At 45.1% G+C, this 22,231-nt stretch overlaps 1 protein-coding gene across 1 annotated transcript; it reads right to left on the bottom strand.

Moving 5' to 3' along the window:
* On the bottom strand, nucleotides 809–18,125 carry CWC15 (CWC15 spliceosome associated protein homolog). The gene is made up of 7 exons (XM_021381604.1): nucleotides 17,996–18,125; nucleotides 16,104–16,242; nucleotides 13,938–14,050; nucleotides 12,896–12,984; nucleotides 11,931–12,041; nucleotides 4,379–4,497; nucleotides 809–3,757 (listed from the first exon to the last, which is right to left on the bottom strand). Exons 2-7 carry the CDS (start codon nucleotides 16,232–16,234, stop codon nucleotides 3,628–3,630), a joined length of 693 nt encoding a protein of 230 aa, XP_021237279.1. The 5' UTR covers nucleotides 16,235–16,242; nucleotides 17,996–18,125; the 3' UTR covers nucleotides 809–3,627.

Below are 22,231 nucleotides of genomic sequence, written 5' to 3'. Positions count from 1 at the left end.
GCAGGCTGCAGTGAGGTCTCCCCGGAGCCTTCTCTTCTCCAAGAAGTGAATGTGACATGCCCTCCTGAAAAAGCCTGAAATTCTTAAAAGCCAATGTGTACGATGTAATATTACAGTGTAACAGCAAGATTTGACCAAACAATGTCAGAATGCAGTGTTTCCTTTTGTTGTTTTTTTTTTGGGGGGGGTAAGTGACTTGGGTACCTGTGGAAACGTTCTCCTTTCTGCTTATCCCCAGTTCAAAGCAAGAGCTCCCAGATGCTTTCCCATGGAAGTGTGACATTTTAACAAGTGCCTCTTTATGCTTACACCATGCCTTGGGTGATGTTAAGAACGGCAGTGAGGCCCTAGTGGCTGAAGAGAGAACAGCTGACAAACATCAGTTTGTGCAGAGAAAAAGCAGCTGACCTACAGCAAAGGACAGACTACATTGCTTAAGGACAAGCATCCCAATTTCTTTTTCCCAAATGAGCAAGACAAAACTCGTGGGGAAGGTTTGTGTTTGACCAGCACCTGGCTCCATCCCATTCTGAAGGTCGCAGCGGTGGCATGGAGAACCTCACAGACAAGAACATTTCTGTGGGTATTTTCTTGCCCTCCTCTGAGTCTGCAGTGCAGAGCACTTGATGCTGAGAAAGAAAGAAAATCCCAGCAGCCCCTCCAACACACGACTCCCACCTTCCTGGGGGCTCCGGGTCCAGCAGCCACGGCCAGACAGGAACACTCGGGGTTCAATGTGTAGGATGCTTATGCTTCCACGGTGCCACCGATTACGTGACGTTGTGAAAAATGCACATCACGACGTTGCTGGGTGCAGGATGGAGCCTTTAATATTCAGCCATCTGCTCAAGGAATAAAAATAGATGCTAAACATCTTAGAATTCTGATTACACACAGCACAGCTGATCCCGCTGCAGGACTATCATTGCATTTTATTCCTCACGCTAACAACCCCTTGACATATTTCAAGACAAATTCTCAAAGGCGAAGCTTTAGAAAACAAACAAACAAAAATAACAACACAAGCCCACATACTTCAAAGTCCTCCTGTTGTGTCTCTGTGGAAAAAAGGTTCTGTTTTCCAGCTCCAGTGCTATGCTGAAGATAACTCTAATGCTGAAGATAACTACAAGCAAGAGGGGAGCAGCTGATGAAGCACATGGCTGTTTTGAGCCACCAGTTACAGCGAGTTGAAGTGGTGCTTGCACATGTGCACAACTAAGCAGTCCTGACTGCTTAGAACTGTAGCAGTATTGCACTGCTTCAAGTGCAGAACATTACCTGTCTCCCACGTCACCTCCTGTAACAGCAGCTTGCCAGCTCCAGAGCCTTTGTTGGAAGTTATCTGTCACACCAAACAGAAGTTCCTGGAAAAATCCATGCTAGGAGCAGAGCTGTAGAACCTCAAGAACTGATCTATTTTTATTTTTGAAGAACTCAGTCTCACTGCAGTTTGACAACAACAAATGACCTGCTTGAATTCTCTCAGATGAGCACTAGAAGCACAACAGAAAATTAAGCATCAGTAACAGCACGAATACTGAAACCACAGTGCTTCTTCCTCTGATGAAGAAAACTCAGTGGTCAACCATGCAAAACCCTCACAGGGATAAGGCTTGGGACTCCTCAGCTGTCTACCTGCATGCTGCAAAAGCTGTGGGAGAGGAGGTGAGAGACGAGATCTGCACATTCCATGGCATCACTGAACAACAGCACCAACACAACAGCTCACACAGAGAGGTACAGGAACCGTGGGGCTCCTTCTCCAGAACCAAGGAGGGAGGGAGCTACCAGAAAACAAGCACACCTCTGCGTTAGGCAGAAGGAAGGAATGGGTGCTCCTCCACCTGTAGGGAACAGCTGCCTACAGAGCTCTGAGCTCAGCCAGCACGGCCCATTCCACTTCCCAGAAGTATCGTTTTCTCTATGAAAAGAGCTGCAGCATTTCAGGAATAGAAATGATGGCTGATGCACTTAGTTTCTCTGACCGCATTGCACTGTGGTGCTTCAGCTAAGCACCCCTCCAGTGAAGCTGTGTGTTTACTTACTGACTTTGGCACAGCGATTACATCTCGTAATGCAGCTGCAGCAATGTATTTTTTGTTGTTGCCATGACAGCAATGCTGTTAGGTCAGATCTAGAGCAGCAGCTGCCTCCCCCACTGCCAGACTCGGACAAGTGCAGCTGTCAACTTTCTTCCCCCCTCCTTCTAATCACATTGCCTGTATACCAAGATTTTAGTGGCTGTAATGGAAGGAGAGAATTGTGAACTACTATGAATGTGTTTTCTGACCCCCAAGAACTGTTGCTGTCACGAGGCAGGTAGCATGTGTAACACAAGCACATATTCCTCCAGTAGCTGCAGGAGCTCACATGACCCTAAGCACGCTGAAAATCTCTCTTCCAAGTAAACATGGGTATAAGCTGTTGGCATGAGTATGCTACACATTGCTTAATGAGAGGGATGAAATACAGCTATAACGAGCAAAGCCTTTTACAGGATATGACTCATGACAGACAAAAAGTCTATTTTTTAAAAAAAAAAACACATTTACTGATTTGAAAATAAATTCAGGTATATTTTCAAATTAAAAGCTTGAAAAGAATGCTATCACTATAAAAGATGGTAAGAATGAACTAGACTGAGCATCACATCATCTTCTGTAAAGGCCACGTTCGTATCCAGTGCATCACTTGGCCAAGATTTCAAATGCAACCAAAGTGACTCAAGAGAGGAAAAGAAAAAAATCCCTTCACAAGTGAGATTTTTCCATCGTTCACATCTTATGTTGTCACCTTCAATTTTAAAATGCCCACTTCAGTACTCAGCTGAAGTGTACTATGACATCTCGATGAGCTCACTCACTGAAGTTTCCAACAACGCCATCATGGCTGAACCACACACACAGACCGAGCTCTGTGACCACTCGGCTGTGCCTGAAGCACTGAGCACTGGAATAATTTAGTAAAGAGAAAAACCCCTCGAGGTCCCCCTGAGTATTCTGCACTCAGTGCTGCCCCAAGCTCTGTGTTGTACCTCCCCAGAAACGCTGAGCAGAGACAGCCCAGAAGCTGCGGGGTTGGGAACTTGGAGCTATCCCACACAACTGTGATTTGCTTGCCAACATAAAGAAACTAAAAGTGAAGATTACCTAAGTTTGTAACTAGATATTAAGAGAAAGCAAGCCCGCTTTTTTGCAGAAAGGGTAGGGCGTTCAGCTCACCACACTCAGTGACGCCCTGACTCTGATAACAGAGGCATTCACACAGTCTGTGCACGTTACAAACCATGGCCGCTACAAACGCAGGCTGTTGTGGAAAGCAATTCACACAACTGAAATGCGTACTGCAGAACAGTTTTCCCCACCATTTACAAGGAGGCCAGGAAAAGTATATTCTCATGAACAGAAGAGCACTCATGAAACACAATCTGGTTTAATTAAAACCAAAAAGGAAAGCATACTGAAGGAATAAAACTCCCAACACACAGCAGTTATTACTTACGAAGCTGCTGACAATTTTGATACAGCATTTGGGAACTTGCGAGCAAATATGCAGCCTTGAATTCAGAGGGTGAGTGGGGAACAACCTGCCAAGTCCTTCAGCACCACAGCACATAGAACTGTACTACTTGATATATTTCTCCATGAATTTTTTGTGAAATTCTGATCGCAGAGTGTCATTCACGAATCTTTTGTCCTTCTTTGCTTCATCTATCCCCTTGGCGCAGTTCTTGAAGACAACATCATCATCCCATCTGCAAATAAAGAAGTTTGTAACCTTGGTAAATCAATTTGATGCTATTTCATTTAAATATAGTTCGGCCCTCCCATTTAAATGCATTACAAGCAATTAGTCACTGGGAGCGCGTTTTAGACTTCAAAAAGAAAAGATCTGTTCTTCTAATCCAAGTCATCTCCTATATGGCCTTGAGTTAGAAGCAAGAATATCAGTGCACTGAAGGTTAACTTGTCTTTGCAGAGAACAACGGGCACTCGAACAGAGCAGAAGAAAGCTTCAATGCTCCTGAATTCCACCAAACACAGAAGTAATGTAACACGTGTAAAAGAGAATCCTATTTAGGAAACGGCCATTATCTATTAATTCCAGAATTAAAACTAAGAATAGTTTTAGACTAAAAATAAGAAGTAGCATTTTAAAGGGAAGCAAGGCATCAAACTGATGAAAACTGGTCCTCCTACTTTTCATAGCAACATGAACGCTGGAGAAAGGAGTAAGACAAATGCTACACGCATCAGCGTTCTCATTTGACATCACATTGTTGCAAGATTTGAGCAAGGAAACGATGACATTTAACAGACTCAGAGCAACAAGAGAGAACTCAGGGATGGATATTGCAGTGCAGACTGCCCTGTACCTCCTTTTCACTTTGAAGTTTGCTTGGGGCTGTGCTGGGCCGGTGAGGTTCAGCAGTGGGTTCCCACTCAGGATGTTCTCCATCCGAATCCTTTCTTCTTCAGCCTTTTGCTCTTGCTCCTGAGAATCAGAAATTGATATATATAACTTTGCTGGGCCGTTTTTTAATTCAGTTGATAGAGAAAGATAAACATAATATAGCTGCAAATACCCACACTCGTAGCTTTCATTCCTAGCTCAGCCTTCTCAGAGCATTTGACGCTTGTGTATCAGTAGATTAAGGACAGAAGTAAAGATATACTAAAAAGCTTAACATTGCTAATGAACTGTCGGTCTAGCAATACTCATTTCTGCTCTACTTACTGTGAATGTTCCATCAAATATTCAGTCAAATTCTAGATTTACCATTTACATATTTATTATAAGAAAAACTGTATACAGATTAAAAGATTTTCCTTATCCTCATGAGAAAAGAGGATACATTATACAACATTCAGGAGGTGGAAGGAACCTTCCAGCAACATGAAACTCCCCTATCATCTTGAGCAATCTGCTTGGCTTTTACAAGTACCAGTTCCCAAGGGACCAATTAAAAAGAATATTGAGAAATTTAAGGTGAAAACTAAGGTGAAAACTAAGTGGCTGTCATAAGACTATTTAAGAGTCCCAACGTTAAGGATCAGAAAGATATACTGTTAGAAGTGTGTAACTCAAGGCTAAGCAAAGCACTGCACTACTGGCAACGCAAAGTAGATTTCACTGCCCATGCTTTCAAGCTGTATTAATACATTTAGTGACTTACATGCTCTCAGACTTCAAAATGATTATGTAACACATTTTACATCAATACATTTTACAGTGCCCTTTCAAATGTATCACAAGGGCTGCTCTTTGGGATTACCACAAGGAAAACAAAATTCTCTCACTGAGATGACCGCGTTTCCCTTCTCTGTGTGCTGAAGGACAGCCGGAAAACAATCCAGTTAAAAAAATGCCCTCAGGTCTCATTGGTGCAGCAGGAAGCTCTAAACGGAACCGCCGCAGCAGCTGCATGTTTTAGAGCTGAGCCCTAGAGGAACTCTTCCCAAGGCAGCACGCACAGCAGGATACGCCAGGTTACTAAGACAGGAGCCTTGGCAGTGACCCAGAGTTCCTGACCCTGCGCACACAGGTGCGTGGTTCATTTTTCTATAGTAAGATTTTAGAACAGCGTGCTAGGCATCATCACAACTTTCATCTGCCTTGTGTAACCCACGTAATATCCTTCAGTCTAACCCTAATCAATCACGTATTCTGCTTTCTGATAATGAAAAAAGTATTGTCAGACTGAGGTGTTAAAATGCGTCGATAGGAAAAGAAGTGAAATTGAGGAATGCCGTAACGCTTGTAAGCAGCGTTCCACTCCAAGCAGCGGTACAGGAGCACGATGCAGCTCCAGAGGAAGACGCCCACGTGCAGCTACCTGCCTGCAGGCTCCCAAGCTCACACCTCAGCACAGAGGGCTGCATTAAAAGAGGAGTGGTCAGCAGGGAGAGGGAGGTGGTGGTCCCCCTCTACTCGGCTCTCGTGAGGCCCCATCTGGAGTACTGTGTCCAGGCCTGGGGCCCCCAGCACAAGAAGGACGTGGAGCTCTTGGAACGAGTGCAGAGGAGGGCGACCAAGATGATCAGAGGGCTGGAGCACCTCTCCTATGAGGAAAGGTTGAGGGAACTGGGCTTGTTCAGTTTGGAGAAGAGAAGGCTCCGGGGAGACCTCACTGTGGTCTTCCAATACTTGAAGGGAGCGTATAAACAGGAGGGGGAACGATTGTTTGTGAGGGTGGATAGTGATAGGACAAGGGGGAATGGTTTTAAGCTGAGACAGGGGAGATTTAGGTTAGATATTAGGAGGAAGTTTTTCACACAGAGGGTGGTGACGCACTGGCACAGGTTGCCCAGGGAGGTTGTGGATGCCCCGTCCCTGGAGGCGTTCAAGGCCAGACTGGACGTGGCTCTGGGCAGCCTGGTCTAGTGGTTGGCGACCCTGCACTTGGCAGGGGGGTTGAGACTCGATGATCTTTGAGGTCCTTTTCAACCCAAGCCATTCTATGATTCATACAATGAGGTGCCAAGGGAGCTGTGCTGCTCCCCTGAGTTGCACACGCAGGGAGCTCACGGCGCTCTGGGCTCCGCCTGCTGCACTGCCTGCGCCTCCACTGCCGCGCAATGGAAGCCTGCCTAAGTGATCTCTACGTGCACCCCAATTTGGCACTTCAAGGCCAACTGGATCTTGTCTAAAACTGCAAATTCCTAGCGAATAACTACCTCGAGTCAAGTTACCCACACCTCCAGAAGGTACAAAAAAAAACCAACAAAACACACTATAATGAAAAGAAATGGTAGGGATGGTATTAGGGATTTCAAATAACTACATTTTACTTCCTCACCTATTAAGAACACAGCACTAACAGAAGCTGTCAAGCCTTTTATAGTGACAGCAGTGATAGAAAACATCCACAAATCTTATTTCCAAAGATCAATTTCCATATCTGCTGTAAGTGATGCTACAGAGTTGGCTGCCTCCCACTCTGCTCACAGACAGAACCGGGATTGCTTTTAGACCTGCAGAGACAGCACAAGCAGAAGCAGCAACAAATCACATTAACTCATCTTTATCTTTGTGATTAAAGGCCGGAGGATTGGAGTCTGAAAGCACACAGGGAGCAGAGCTGTTGAGTAAGACACGGCCAGGTTCAGCCGCTTAACAAAGACGTCCCAGCACTCCTGGCAGCTCACTCACCCCAAGGCAGTCTAGGCTGGATGACGCTTCAACAGAGCTGCTGCAACAGCCTTACACAGCTGGCTAATTCTCAAGATTAGCCTTGAAGATTTCTCAATTATTTAGCTTCATCGAAACCTCCCGAAGAAGGTATGCAAGAATTAAGAAATCGGTTATTTATTAAAGCTTGTGTCCTAGAGACGTGACATGGAGGAAATACAAGGTATAACTCACAGTGGTGTAAAGTTGACATTTGCACTTAAGTTAATTTATGCACTCTGGCCAGAGCGGTAGAATTCCTCACCTCCAGCCAAAAGAGGTTTTCATCATGTTTCAGGACTTTCCACACAAATCTTGCGCTGCCCACTCCTCCACTGAAAGCTGGGATGCTCCAGGTGCTGGAGCACGGGCTGTATCAAATGGAACAGACCAGACAGAACCTTCCCAGCTGTCTGAGCTTCACACCTCTGGGCCAGATAAAGCACAGCTGCTGCCAAAACAGGCGGCTCAGGTTGCTCCAAAGCCTGCATTGTTCTTTTATGTGCTGGAACAGAGGCATATTAAGCTAGAATGCTATGGATGCAACAAGCCTACAACAGAAGAAAAGCCTCAGGGAGTGAACGGTGCGTCCCTATTCACATCATCCTTTTTATAACATAACACCTTTGTCTGCTTTTCTGTTGCGTTGTGCTTTGCAACAGCAGTGTGTTGTACCAACCACGTGCAGGGACGAACCAGAAATCAGCCACGCTGTTGGGAAGTGACTCCTTCCTTTGCTGCCACTGTGCTGGTGGCAGAGGCAACAGAACAGGAACATTACGGTGTGAGGAAGCAGACAGCTGGCAGAGGGAGTGCCACAAGCCAAGGGAGCAGATGGAGATGATGCCACATGAATGGGACGTCACAGCAAGCCTCTACTGTGCAGCTGAACTTGCCACATGGCACCACAGTCAGAGAAAAAGCGGGCAGAAATACATTAACCTCCACTGAACAGTGGTTCCTTATCTTGCTGCAAGAATAACAGTCCCATGGCATATTTGTTTCTGACCACAAAAGAAAGAAAAACAATATTGTTACCACGGTTATTTTATTTTTTTTAGTATAGTTCCTATCCTTAGAGCAGAGCAAAGGAAGGTGCTGAAATGATTCTACTGTATTACAATGAGTTATCTTGCTCAGTTTCTACAGACATTGAGTTGCTGCAAAAAAAAACCAAGCCACTGTGTTGCACTGAAGGCTAAAACACAACACAACGTTATTTAAATGCTAGTTTTTGAATGACAAACAACGACAGCATTGCCTTTAGCAGCGGGGAATAAGACTTAATAATGCCTAATAAGACTTAATCCATCCCAACAATATAATCCTGTACAAATCACTAACTCCATTCAAATCACTGACTGAAAAATAAGCATACAGGGCAATTGTAACCGTGGCATCTCTATATACAGTTGATGCCAATCTTCCCACAAAAGATGGGTCATTACCATTGCCTCTTGACAAGGGTAAGGATTGCTAGCACGCCTCACAAACACTTAATGAAGACACACATCTGATCATCTCATTGGCCTCTTCACTGAAATCCTTTCTTAATCACTATCTTATACTTTAAGAATTTAAGTGAAAGAATTCATATCTCTGGGGATTCATTTCACGTTTTAGCTCGAAGAAGTCGAGCACGTGGCTAAAACATAGAACAGAGCAGAGGTCTATTTGGGCCATCAGTAAAGAGGTACATTCACTTATAGAGAAGCATTTTATTTCACAAAGTTGTAAGAAAACAAACCCCAAACTTTCAGTCTGCTCTCAGATAAGCATAGAAGGACTGGATGCTAAAACAGCTCTGCTGGAAATGTACACACACATTCAGCTGCTCACTGGTTTGAGGTTTGTTTCTAATTATTTCAATTCACCTTTTAAGGAAGCACTTGGAAATTGAAAATTAAGACTGCTGTAATGCTGAATTTGGAACAGACCCATCCGTGGATGGTTAGCACAGACAGCAGCCCTACTGCTGGGCAGCTTTAGACAAGTCCAGAACTATTCCACAGACGCTCGGAACTGAAACGTACTGGTCAGCTCCATCTCTACTGGGAACAACCAGAGAAATGATACAGGGCAGGAGAAAAGTCAGAGCTAGTGCTGTTCTCAATCAGCTTGTTAATTTGTGATAATTATTTTATGTTTCTAATGAATTCAAAGGAATTTGAGAATTAAAAGGCTTTGAGTAATCTCTTATTCGGTTGACAAATGACTTTCTTCACACTGCTATTTTTGCTTAAGCTGCGAATGAAGTTAGAATCTCTTAACACCATTTACCAAAACTGGGTTTAGAGGTTCTCTATGGAATTTGGTACTACCACATGAGGGAAGTTAACAGAGAACACGACAAAGTGAAGGACAGCACGCTTCTGGCTTCCATTTTTAGCTGCCTGAGCAGAAACGTGTTTTAGAATAAACAGCCCTCCCTCTGCAGCACCTTAAACACTGGACACCAAGGCCATGAGAGAAAAGAGTTCACAAAAATGGAGCATTTACTTTAAGTGAAGTCTCAGAAATAACTGCACGAGCATTTAAGGATAATTAGCAGGAAAAAAAAATTAACATACAGAACAAACTTGGGATGTAGTTCTACACTTGACCCATTCCCAAGAACGTACACAGGCAAGCTCACCCACCCACACAACACAGAAATATGAGGGCAAGGTGCAGAAGGTGCAGAAGCACTCACTCTGCTCTTTCCCCTTGGCCTTGCCACTGCTTTACCCAAGCTGCCTACTGAGGACTACATTGTTTCAGTAGATAAACAGTTTTTTTTTCCCCCCCACGTGGATTAGGATTAACAGCAACTACAAATAAGAGTTTACATGAGATGCTATCGTAAAATCAACCGGATAATGGATATAAAGGTACTTACTAAATTAGGTTTAAATTACAGTTTGCAATACACGGTAATGTGAAATTCACATGTATCATGGGGAAAGAGATTGTGGGTAGGGAGCAGCCATGAAGGTGAAGAGTTGCACCAGCTGGACCACAGCAAAGCAGAACAAGTGCCACGCTGAATAATACAGAGCTTTTAGCACCCTCTAGTGACAAGCTAAGAGTTTTGTAGGTACAACACTCCTGTTTCCTACACGCCCACAGAGAAAGGTGCTTGTTTCTGTGCACTGCAATTTGCTTTCAAGAATCAACAGCCTTCTACAGGAAAGCTTCTATACTGAAGCAGCATGGCACACATTTTAACCTTCCAATGTACTTTACTGCTGTAGGCTTCATTGACTTTTATAGGCTCCGTTGACTTGAAGGCTTAAACTCTATAATGTTAGGTACAGGAGTGGTCACTGGTGCCTACAGCAGTTAAAACATGATTCCTTCCCAGCTGCTCCCAGTGCCTGCTGTATGCCGTGCCCTGCTTACTGACAGCTGACCCTACAGGAGAGCATTCCTGAAAAACCACTCCAGCAGTTCAGCTACAAGGCTGCATATTAAGCTATGGAAAAGCTTACGAGTAGCTCAGAGGTACCAAAATACTGTTGCCACAGCAGCGAAGACCTCGATCAGAATTGAATTTTAGCACACTGTACAACCATCTCAGATACATAGCAATGATATTTTTGACACTAACGAAGAATCTGAGTGTAACACAACGTATAAAACTACTCAAACTGAAGTGCACAAGTGTTTTCAAAAGCACTGAAAACTATTTAAGCCCAACCAAAAAAACCCTAGAGTTTACTCAAGGCAGAAGTGGAAATGCAGCACGTATCCAGTACTTTTGGTGCACTACCAGGGGCACAGCATTTCAGCAGATAAAATACCTGGACTCCAAACTCTTTGCAATACAGTGTTAGAGCCAAGGCAGTCCACCTTGAAGGCTCATCAGCTTGAGAGCGCGGATGACTCCCAGGACAGTCCCTAGAAGTTCACTCATCAATCAGAGCCGTTGGTAGTGCCCTCCACCCCAAAAACGTCTCTTACATGAAGGAGGTGGGGGAGTCAATGGCACAGGAACTTAGCACACTCACTGGGAAGGACTACAGAGCTCTAACCCTGGGGATTTTCCTCCCTTTTTAAGGGCAGGACGTGGTGTTCCTATCTGCAGACACAGAGGTTATGGGGACGCATGAAGGCTACGCACAGATTGACTTTCCACTTTCAAATAAGACCGCCTGCCACGTTATTGATTCATTTCATTTTTGTGGAGACTTTTTCAAAACACGGTCACCTGTGTATAGCCATGTCAGAACAGTTCTAGTTTTACAGTTACAACCGGCGCTCCTTGTCAAGGCAGCACAGCACTGATGTGAAAAGATCAAAAGCATCAAAGAACACACTGATATTTTTAATTCATTAAAAAAAATTCTCACTTCTTGCTTCATAAAAGCTAATTAACAAAGGAAATATGCCACTGGATGATGGCACGGGTAGGTCACCAATACCAGTACACAGTTTGGTATGACACCTGTCTTCAGAGAAAGACTTGCACGTCAAAAACAAGATCAACTTAACTCAAAAGCCTCTATAAAGCACTGGGAGAGTAAATAAAACATTTTAGCAAAACACTCACCCATGAACATGTCTGCTAAAGAAAGAATTTGTGATAATGGTTATTAGACAGAAGAACAAAGCCATCAGACTCAACCTGAGAAGCTTGTTTTGCAGTGTTGTGCCAGCTCTAAGCTTTGCACTTGCTTTGTTTACCAGTTCTCACCTGTCCTAAGAACTTAAGGCACAACAGTTTCAATAAGCATGTCTGCAAACAAACAGGTGCTCCTTAACGGGTGACATTTTACCTTTCGAGCCTGCTCCTCAGCTCGCTCCTTTTTTATTTTTTCCAGTTCAGCCAGAAGAGCTGCAGTATCATCGTCATCACTGTCTTCCAGGTCATCATCTTCATCATCCTCCTAACAGCAACAAAAGCAGAAAAGAAACAGTTTATGAATTTCACATAATAGACACGGCTTTTAATTCTGAACACTGATTGCAGAGATGTCTCTCTCATTTGAAAAAAAGAATTAGGAGAAGTCCCCCAGTAGTGGTGTGTTCAGCTGAGGCTGACTTCTGAAGCATGTGGGTGCCAGTAGCAGCAGCCAATATCATACAGATTGTTTATTTGCTCCTATACTATAGACACAAAAATGTAAGTGTCTGTGTTTTTAGATGACTGCAATTCTCCTTATTTTTTAATAATTCAAATGCTATGTTACTGACAGATTCCAGAAAACAGCTGGCACTCTTCATCATTGTAACACAAATCATTATAATCGTGTGCCTGAATACCTCATCCAGCATTGCTGGGACCAAATATAGCACAATTAGAAACAAAACAAACATCAGCACTCTGTCAGTACTTGGACAACTTCAATACATCAGTGTTAAGGAAAGGAGCCAAGAGCTCATTACTCATGCAGACAGTCAGGGTATCTCAACTGTTCTACCTTTGGGGAATTGTAACTAACCCAGTACTTGACTGAGGTTAAAAAACCAGCAATACTTTAAGTGGTACCTTCAATTCCCTAGTTCTTGTATGGTAGTAGTCACAGCATCCTTGCTCCCTTCTATGAACACCATTAATCACAGCGTGTAACTACTATGGCCTTCCACCAGAATAGAGGAACTGGATGTAGAGTGTCCCTGAACCAGTTCTTAGTTACAAGTCTTAATTCATTTTCTTTTAATATCTAGAAGTTCATATTCTATCAATGGCAAAACCCCAGGCAGGACAATGGAAGGAAAGAAGACAGAAAAGAATGCATACATCAGTAAGAGGGTCATCTGCATCAAGGTTTGCTGCAGGAATCTGGTCCAGTCGAGGCTTCTTAGACACAGAAGATGACGTTGTGTGTTCTGTGAGATAAGATTTAAATAAATAAATAAGAAACAGCACAAAGTCAATTTCACTTAATGGCATCTAAAGTCAGATATCAATCAAAAAATGCATAATTAAGTTGTCTTGCACTAGACTAAGAAATATGAGCTTATGCTTAGTTTCTCCTCACCTTTCAGTCTTAATGTCCATGCTAATTCCTCCCATGTAGGCACCCTCAAACGAAGCACTAACATCCCCGCGCTAACCATTCAGACTCCAAGTGTTTTGAAGTCATTACTTCAAGAAAGAACAGTGGAAGCTGTGGAGAAACATCCTTATTCTGTATATTCAGCCGGACTGTTTCCATTGTGGACCACCCCAAAGCATTACAATTATCTACTTGGGTCCAAATGACATCTGCTTTTAGCTGTCAATTAGAAAGTTCCATAATACTCCTGTACACTTCACAGTTAAACCTAAAGTACCTAAATTCGGTCAAGCTTAATATTAAAAAGTGAGTATTTCTCAAACAAGAAACAAACACTTTTAATTTTTGTTTCAGTTCTCACTTCACTGTACCTGAACAGAACCAGATACTTTAAAAAGCAATTTATTACTTCACTGATGCTGTAACAGCTGAAGATGAGTCATTCTCCTTTTCCTTCCTGTCTCATTTGTCCAAGTACGAAAAAAAAAAAAAAGCCCTTTATTTACTGTACATACTTGCTGCCAATTCATTACAGCCATACTGTTATCAGCTGGCCTGCTTGATGCTTCCCTACTGGCTGGCCTAGATTTTTGCTAGCATGAAGCCAGCACAAAAGCCAGTGAACATTCCCTTGCAGGTCCAGAGCTCGGAATCAGGCCAATATCCCACATTTTGCTCTCCCAGCACGCTGTGTGTAACTTGCAAACTTACAGCATGGAATTTTGTGCGAGAGCAGCGTCATGTAAAGGTACTAAGAGCTGCTTGTTAAAGGTTTGATTTTACCTCTGGTTGGTCTGTCTCTGTTCTTTTCCCTCGCAGCAACCCGCTCTCTCTCCTCTAGCTCCCTTCTGAAGTCACGGTTACGCACCTCTTCGGGAGCATCCTGAGTGGCCTGTCTGAAACAGCAACGAGGGGAAAAAGCTGAAGCTGACAGTCAGAAGCTGATAGCAATTTTTCAAACGAGGCCAATAAATCCAGGGGTGAACTTGTTATGTATAAAGAGTAGAAACTAGGTACCATGTAGACACATGCTTCTTTCTCTGTATGCGTTACATACATACATGCATTAAATACACATGTTCCTTCCAGTGGTTCTCAAATGAATTTTATGAACCTGCATACAGTCTTGCAAAACCAGGCTGACTACATCTGTATTTTGCAGGCTTTTGTAAATCTGTTCTCCTGCAGCCCAACCCCAGCGGCCTAACTGACATCTACCAACATTCTGGTTAACTCTCTTTGCCGTTTTATCATCTCACATTGCTGCAAACAAATGTCTCAGGCTTGCAAGTAAGACCAAAACGAGAGCATACTGTCCTCAAATCTTTTCTCCCCATAAGATAGAAAACATACCACCGCAGGGAAAAAAAAACAAAAACAAAAAACAAAAAGAAATGTGCAGGGAACAAGCACAACACTAGCTTTAGTGAAACACATTGCAAATGCATCTTTTCCCCTCTTTTACATAATACATACAGGCAAAAATCAAGAGATTTTTATTCAAGTCACACCAAGTTCCACCTAGAGCGTGCTGAACTTCTGCATAAAACTTGAGAAGAACTGATGAATAAAATCAAGCAGCAATTCTTTTCACCTTACTGTGAACCCAGGTCTGGAAGTAAGAGTGCCTGGAAGAAACCCAGACTCCAGCCATTATAAATACACTGTGTGCACAGGCTGTCTTTATGCTGAAGCATTTCATTTGCTTTTATAATTAAAAACTTGAATTCAGAATCCCTGACGTGGCTGCAAAAATCGCCCCCAAGCCCTGTGTCATTCAGCCATGGGAGAGTGGGACTGAAACACCGAATCTTTCCTGTAATGATGCAGTCCTGGCAACTTAGCAAAGACAACTTTGTATTAGGTATTTGGGAGAAAGAACTTAAGACACTTAATGTCCTCTCATACACACACACTCAAAGGGATTTGTTACAACACACACAGTATATTCCTGTATGTATTTCTCCCTGCACACTACTCTCAGAATAACAGACTGGTGTTCCACACGCCTGCTCTGTTTGAAGAAGCAAAGCACCAGCCATTTTTCCCACAACATCAAAAGGCATTTGGACAGCATGTTTTGTGCCGCTGCTTTTGGTATTCTCCTAAAACATTCCAACTCCTGTATCCACGTTACCTTCAAAGTTATTCAAACGGGCAGGAGGGAAGCAGTGAAAGAGTAAATATCTGCACTCAGAAAGTAAAACCTGACCAATAGTTTAAGCTAGAAAAAAAAATACCAAACATTTTTAGGCTGACAATTCATTAAATCCAAGCACCTGTGGCACATTTAGTCCAGACTTCATGCAATCTTAAAAGAATATAAACCAATTACTGTGCATTCCAAACACAGGATAATATTCATATAAAATCCCATTATCTTTCAGAGTAATTAGAACACGACTCTTCTAGGACCTCTTCTAGTGTTTAACATCAGCTCTTCCAACACCTACTAATGCCTGAGTGCTGTTTCATATCGCCTTGCCTCTTCTTAGTGCTCTTTCCCAGTGGTTCCTTGCCAATACATAACATGACTTTCCTCCTTTTAAGGCACATCCAACTTCATGCCTCCTATCCCACCTTGTTCTGCAAGTAAAGGCACCTTACTGGCTGAGCTGTCTCCATATGTTCCCAATGCTTTTCTTTTCACTCCACTCACTACCTGAAAAGCTTTCTCTCTAAAGATCACCTTCTAATGATTCACTTCCACAGGCAGTTATCCATACCTCTAAAACTAAACCTTCCAAATCAGTTGCAACCCATTCAATCTCCTAAGCCTGCTTTTGAGACTTGCTGTTTCAGACCACTCATTCAGCACTGTCTGCTCAATGTCAAGCAAATGAATATCTAAGTGAAAAAAATACAGAGTATTAGTCACATCAAAAAGAAAGAAAACAATGAAACATCCCAAGCCCGTTTTGCTATAAGACAGACAACAACAATACTTACCTGTATTTGATTTTAGTATGAGAGGGAAGATCTCTGCTGGAATATTGCTTGGATAGCTGACTTAAATCTCCTTCACCTTTTCCTCTTCCTCCTCTCGCAGGCTCAAACGTTGGCCTCGCTGCTGTCGTCATTTTAGTTACTACAGAGTTGAGGGCAAAAAACAGTCATTACTATAACTTAATGGCATTCACCAGAAGCTACATCGTTACTGGAGCTGTAGCAGCAAGAGCAAATTCTACACAATACAAACTATCACTTGAGCCTTAAAATTTAAGGAGTTATTTTTGGACAGCTTCTATTCAGATATTCTAAAAATAAAGCCTCTTCCAACACGTCTGAAAGTTGATATAGAGACTCTAACAAGAATGCGAGGTCGCGTTTATAAAAGTGGATAAAATGCCAGGAGCCAGTTTCTATCCTTAAGTCTTGGTAGCAGTGTAATTCATTTCTTCCCCCTCCTGGAAAAAAAACACAGCCAAAAACGACAGCCTAATGAAAACTATCTCTCCATTATGCCCCAAAGTTTATCTTAGTATTATCACCACAAATGTCAGCCGTGGACTGTAGCATGCCCAGTGCTGATAACTGAACAGTGATGATGGTCACGCATCCCGAACACTGTAATCCTTGTCCTGGCCCTGTTTGTTTCTCCAGTACAGGCACAGCACCAACACTGGTGATGCAGCATTGCTGGCCAGCAAACCTTCTGAAGTGCTTCTGTAAACTAAGTGCAATTAACAAGACCTTTCTCAGACAAACACAGAAGTTCACCAGCTCTCCTAGAGAAACTCACATGCTACCAGAGTGATCTAATAATGAAATAACTGATGCCAAGAATTGCAGGTATGGCAAAGGAGTGAAAGGTGCTCAGCCCAGCCTCAGCTACACAACATCTGTCAGCACACATTGTGCTCAGCACTGCAGACAGCAGCTGGAGGCCCTGCAGGCCCAAACCAAAGGGCCAGAAGTTTAGGGTAGTCCATCAAGGAAAAAGAAAAACCACCGAAAACCAAAACAAAACAATAAAACTAACCAGACAAACAAAAATCCTGGATGATCAATCAGTGCCATCTTCAGTCTGTTAAATGAAACTACGCTCATTTCTGCCTCACCAGCAAGCGTACACCCACTAAGCACAGCCTGAAGACTTAAAAGAAACAGACACTCCGAAGGTGCTGGCACAGGCTGCCCAGAGAGCTGTGGTGCCCCATCCCTGGAGGTGCTCAAGGCCAGGCTGGATGGGCTCTGGGCAGCCTGAGCTGGTGGGGGGCAACCAGCCCATGGCAGGGGGTTGGGACTGGGTGGGCTGTGAGATCCCTTCTAACCCAAAACATTCTATGATTCTATGAAGAGAGGGAGCAGGCAGGAGCCCGGACTCACTGCCCCCAACTGCTGACACTTCTAGTGATGTTGTGCAGGTGAGCCAGAGCTCAGCAGGCCTTGTAGGCTTTGATGCAGACCCACGAGCTGAGAAAGACCTGATCCCACGACTTATCTCTGCTATTTATACGTAATGGAAGAAATCTCCGAGTTCAAGCCCCGGCTGTATACACCCATGGAGCATTACCAAATCCCACGGAAACTGCTCCTGCAGCATCTTTCTGAGCTCATCCTGCACTTGGCTTGGCCGGAAAGGACCCGAACTGCGCCTGAAGCCACTCAGGCCCGTTTGCTCCGATGAGGTTTCGGCAGCGCAGCACTGGAGCATCCCCTTCAGTGCCGCAGAACGCAGGGCCGGCCGAGCCGCGTCCATCGGCGCACCCCCGCGCCCAGCCAGGCCGCCCCGCCGCCTCAGCCGCCCGTCCAGAATCCCACCAGGCCGCCCCCCGCCCCGGGACCGCCTCCCCACGCTCAGAATCCCCGACTTAGTCCCTTCAGCCCCCGCCTCTGACCTCAAGGCCTCCTCCCGCTGCGCAGCCAGGCCCTATGCCACCGCCATCATCCCGCCCGCTACCCACAAGGCGCCGCGCGGCGGCCACAGAGCGAAGCGGCGGAAGGAGAACCTACCATAGAGATGGAGACCGGAAGGGCTTTACGTCACTGCGGAGGCGCGTCCGCCATGTTTGCTACCGAGGCGGAAGTAGACGCTGTTGCTGCCTGCGTAGCGATGGCGGCTTTCTCCAGCTTCACCTGCAGGCGACCTGGGCTTGCGGTGCGAGCTGCTCCTTGCCCTGCTCTTCTCAAACTCTGGCCGTCCACGCTGGGCCTGGCCGATCCCCTCGTGCCTCCCTCACCCTTCCTGTGAGCTCCAGCCACCCGCCCTGCGCGGGCAAGCCGCTGTCAGGGCATCTGTCACAAATAGGTCCGTGAACAGAAGGGAAGGAAGGAGTGCAGGCTGTGAGCCGGCTGGAGGAACAGGGCCCTTCCAGTCCTTGTGTCAGCAGCACCACCTGGGCTTGTCTCCCAGCTAGCAGCTCCCCACAGCCGATGCCCTTAACGTGGGGTATTTTCATTGCTGTCTGCAAAAAAATCTGAAGTGTGAGAGCCCATCACCCAGCGTTTAAATATAGTCTCTCTCTGGTGTTTGCTGTTACTTCTAGCTTTGTCAGACTTTGGGAATCACGTGAGGGTATGCGATGTCAAAGGTTCTTTGATATATCTACAAAGGAAACTTTTTCCTGGGAAGCTCCTCGTGCAGCATGCAACTTCGAAGGGAGCCCACGAGAGGTCCCCGAAGATACTGCCAAGCAAGGAGCCCCAGCACCTAACAGCAGAGTGCGCCCTTCGGAGCCGTCAGAGAAAGCCCTTGGAAGTAGTGGGCCCTCGCTAAACAGAGAAACCACGTCACCTCCTTGGTTTGTGTCCGCTTCCAGCCGTGCATTTCCACCTCTGCAAGTGGGAATTTCTGCATTCCAGGCCCTGTTTTCACGATTATAAACCAACGTATCATCAGATAACGTAAAAAAAGACAATGACAAAATCCCAGGTCTTTCACTTTCCTATGCCTGCTGTAAACAGACCAACTCAAGACCAAGACTGCTGTCTTCCTGTGGAACATTGAACCTTGTACCTCTTTGCACCAATAATTTGCACCACGGATGCACCCTTGGCTATTCCTCTGCTGAGCAATTTGGCTGTGGCAACTCTAAGGAAGAGATTTTGAATTGCATGGGTAACATGAAAGCAGGAAAATTCACCACTTCCCTTAATAATTTCCTCAAGTGATTAATTATTCTCGCAGTTCAAAATGGCACTTTATTTATTTTTAATTTCATCTTATTTGGCTTTCTTCCCAGCCATGGGTGTCCGCTGTGTGTTTCTCTGATAATGTGAAAAGCCCATTTTCTCACTAGGTATTTACACTTTGTAAGCTAGTCCCATAACTACCTTTGGATGAGGTAAGCAGACTGGCCACTTCTAGTCCTTTCCTTCTTCCCACCAAGTACTTGCTGTCTCTTTCTTCCTCTCCTTCTAACTTATCAACATCAGAAGTATGAGAACTCTTTCAACGTCAGCCCCAGTGACGTGAACTAGAGATGTAAGATCCCATTTCCCCCCAGCTTTCTGTGCAGCTGTTTATATAGAAAGAATCACACTGGCTTTCTTCCCTGCGCCACTGCACTGGGCACTCAAATGCAGATGCAAGTCTTGCTGATTCTTATATTCTTTCCAGGGCTGTTGCTTTCTTGGTTAAAAAAAATAATAATAATCATGTAGTCTTTGATCCAAGATGAATGAACATCTTTACTGGTGTTAAATGCATCTGGCTTGAAAAAAAAAAAATCCTTTCTGGTATCACTGGCATGGTCTCTCAGTCACCACCCCAAATTCTTTATGGTACCTGTACATATTCTTACTGCAATGTTGTATTTACTTGTAGATCACCAGCGCAAATGCGGAATACAGAGACCACCATGTTACTTCCTCTGGGGTGCTGTCAGAAATCCCATTTCAGTGACTGCTTATGGAAGTGTCTCTGGGTCTGACACACGCGTTGGGGTGCAGTTCCTGCAGCAAAGTGCCTGTTTTGCAATCATAATGACACTACCAATCAAACATTTCATGAACTCTCCATTTGTTACATTTACAGGGCCACTTTATGACCAAACCCAAACTCCTGCTGAAGAATGAGAGCTCCCCAGGATCCTTGGGCTTCTGGTCTCTGCAGCCTCCCCGTATTCAGAGATGTTTTAAATGTTCACACCAGGAGACCAATATTCTCTGGTTATCTCAGTGCTCCAAGATGCTGGTGCTTTTGCAAATATGTGTTGCTCTTAAATGTTGGTCCTTCCCTGAGATTATCAAAGGACTGAAGAATGCATCACTTCCTAAAAGAGAACAGAAACATTTACATAAACCTTGTGCCTGTTTGGAGACTAATTAATGTTCTTCTCATCTACTTCTTGGCCTCTGACATTATGAAGATTTCTCACATTCCTAAAGGACTTTAAAAAGCTCCTCTTGGCCTTACCAAGGCAGGGATTTATCCCCTTCTTTCCTGTGTCATATTTCTGTTCTTTAAAGGTTCTCATGTATACTTGTTGCTATCTTTTCCTCATTTCTTCCATTTGTAACATTACTTTTAGATTTAATTGTTGCTTTCCACTGTTTTTTTTTCAGAGTGGGAACTTAGACAACTTTCTTCCCTGAATCCCTGGCTCTCGCACTGCCAGCTCTGAGACCACCTTCTGCCCACCCTCAAGCACAGCATCACGGTGTGTGACCTGTGCTTTTGAAGCTGTGTGGGACTGTGAGCAGCACACCAGCATGTCCCTGAACTGAGCAGAGATTCATGCCCAAATGGAAATATCTGAGCTGGAATTTGCCACCCTTCCTGTAAGAACCTGTCCTTTGCCATCCAGGGCATGGCTTGCACGGCCACAGCACATTTCCTCCTTTGGCACGTGTGTGCTTTGAACGGCTGAGCCTCCCGCTGGCCTGGCGACGTTGCAGGGAACTGTCAGGAGTGGCAGCCCAGCGCAGGAATGCTCAGCATCCAAACAGCAGCCTTAAAAGAAGTTGGTGGGAAGTCTCTGTTTCCTTGATTGGGAAAAGAACAGAGGTCTGGCCGGGCTGTGACTCAGCCAGTGAGCCAGTGCAGGGCTGCTTTCCGATGAATACATCTAAAAGGGCTGGCTCACCATCATGCCTTCTGCACTGCTGTGGTGCCGTAAAACCCTGGTACTGCTGTGAAACCCTTGTGCTGCTCTGAAACCTGTGTGCTGCTCTGAAACCCGTGTGCTGCTCTGAAACCCGTGTGCTGCTCTGAAGCCCTTGTGCTGCTGCTTCTCCGCATGCCCACTGAGTCATCTCAGCCCTCAGACTCCTCCTGGCTGCCTCCCACCCAACCGGTTCTTTGGCTGTTTGCCTCTGTGCTCTATCACAGCTCCTGGACTGCTGTCTGCCTTTGCTTCTTGAGGTTAAGTGTGACATGACAGCTGTCAATGTCTTCGCAATGAGGAAGAGACCTGTAACTATTCACAACAGAGAAAAATCCAGGAGTCGGCAGGAATTCCCTGCAAGAAAAGGCACAGGGCAAGGACATGAACTAGGCCCTTCCAAAGCGCCCAGGAGAGGCCCACGGAGGAGCAGGCTGTCCCCTTGCAGCCCATGGGCACCACGCAGAGCACATCTTCATGCAGCCATGGAGGAGCCCACGGCACAGCAGTGGATGAAGCCTGGAGGAGGCACAGCCCATGGATACCCCCAGAGGAGCAGCCCCGGGCCGGAGCTGCAGCCTGTGGAGGGGAGCCTGCAGTGGGGCAGGAGGGCCAGGGGAACTGCTGCCTGTGGGGCTGTGCTGGAGCAGTTCCCCACCCACGACATGATGTCAGCCCAAAGGCACTCAGCAAGGGAGGGAGGAGGGTGCTGTGGGCATGGGTGGCACTGAAGAGCACACAGCTCTGCTGCTCTCTATCTTGGGCACACGCTCGTCCCTGTGGAGGAATTCTTGTTTCTGCAGAATCAAATGATTTCTTTGAGCTTGGACAAAGCAATTAATTTTAGCCATGTGATATTTACGTGCAGATGAGCTGCTGGGCCATACCTCTCTCGATAGCTGCATCCAGTGTTAGGCAAAAACACCCCACCGTGACTTATTAGCCAAACAGCTCTGCTAAGGGCTAAGCTAATTTTATCCTTTTCTCAGTGCTGGGTGACAATGACTCAGTCCCTGCCTGTCTGGAAGG

Source organism: Numida meleagris, chromosome 1 (assembly GCF_002078875.1).
Source record: "Numida meleagris isolate 19003 breed g44 Domestic line chromosome 1, NumMel1.0, whole genome shotgun sequence".
Classification (NCBI taxonomy): domain Eukaryota; kingdom Metazoa; phylum Chordata; class Aves; order Galliformes; family Numididae; genus Numida; species Numida meleagris.
Note: the sequence above shows the minus strand (reverse complement) of the source record. Positions and strands in the feature narration are given on the sequence as shown.

Bases quoted from the DNA above. Each gene is read 5' to 3' on its own strand.
- CWC15 (XM_021381604.1), bottom strand. From the start codon at position 16,234: ATGACGACAGCAGCGAGGCCAACGTTTGAGCCTGCGAGAGGAGGAAGA. The intron at 14,051-16,103 runs GTAAGTATTGTT...TTGCTGTTTCAG, and splicing joins CATACTAAAATCAAATACAG to ACAGGCCACTCAGGATGCTC. The intron at 3,758-4,378 runs GTACAGGGCAGT...CTTTATTTGCAG, and splicing joins AACTTCAAAGTGAAAAGGAG to ATGGGATGATGATGTTGTCT.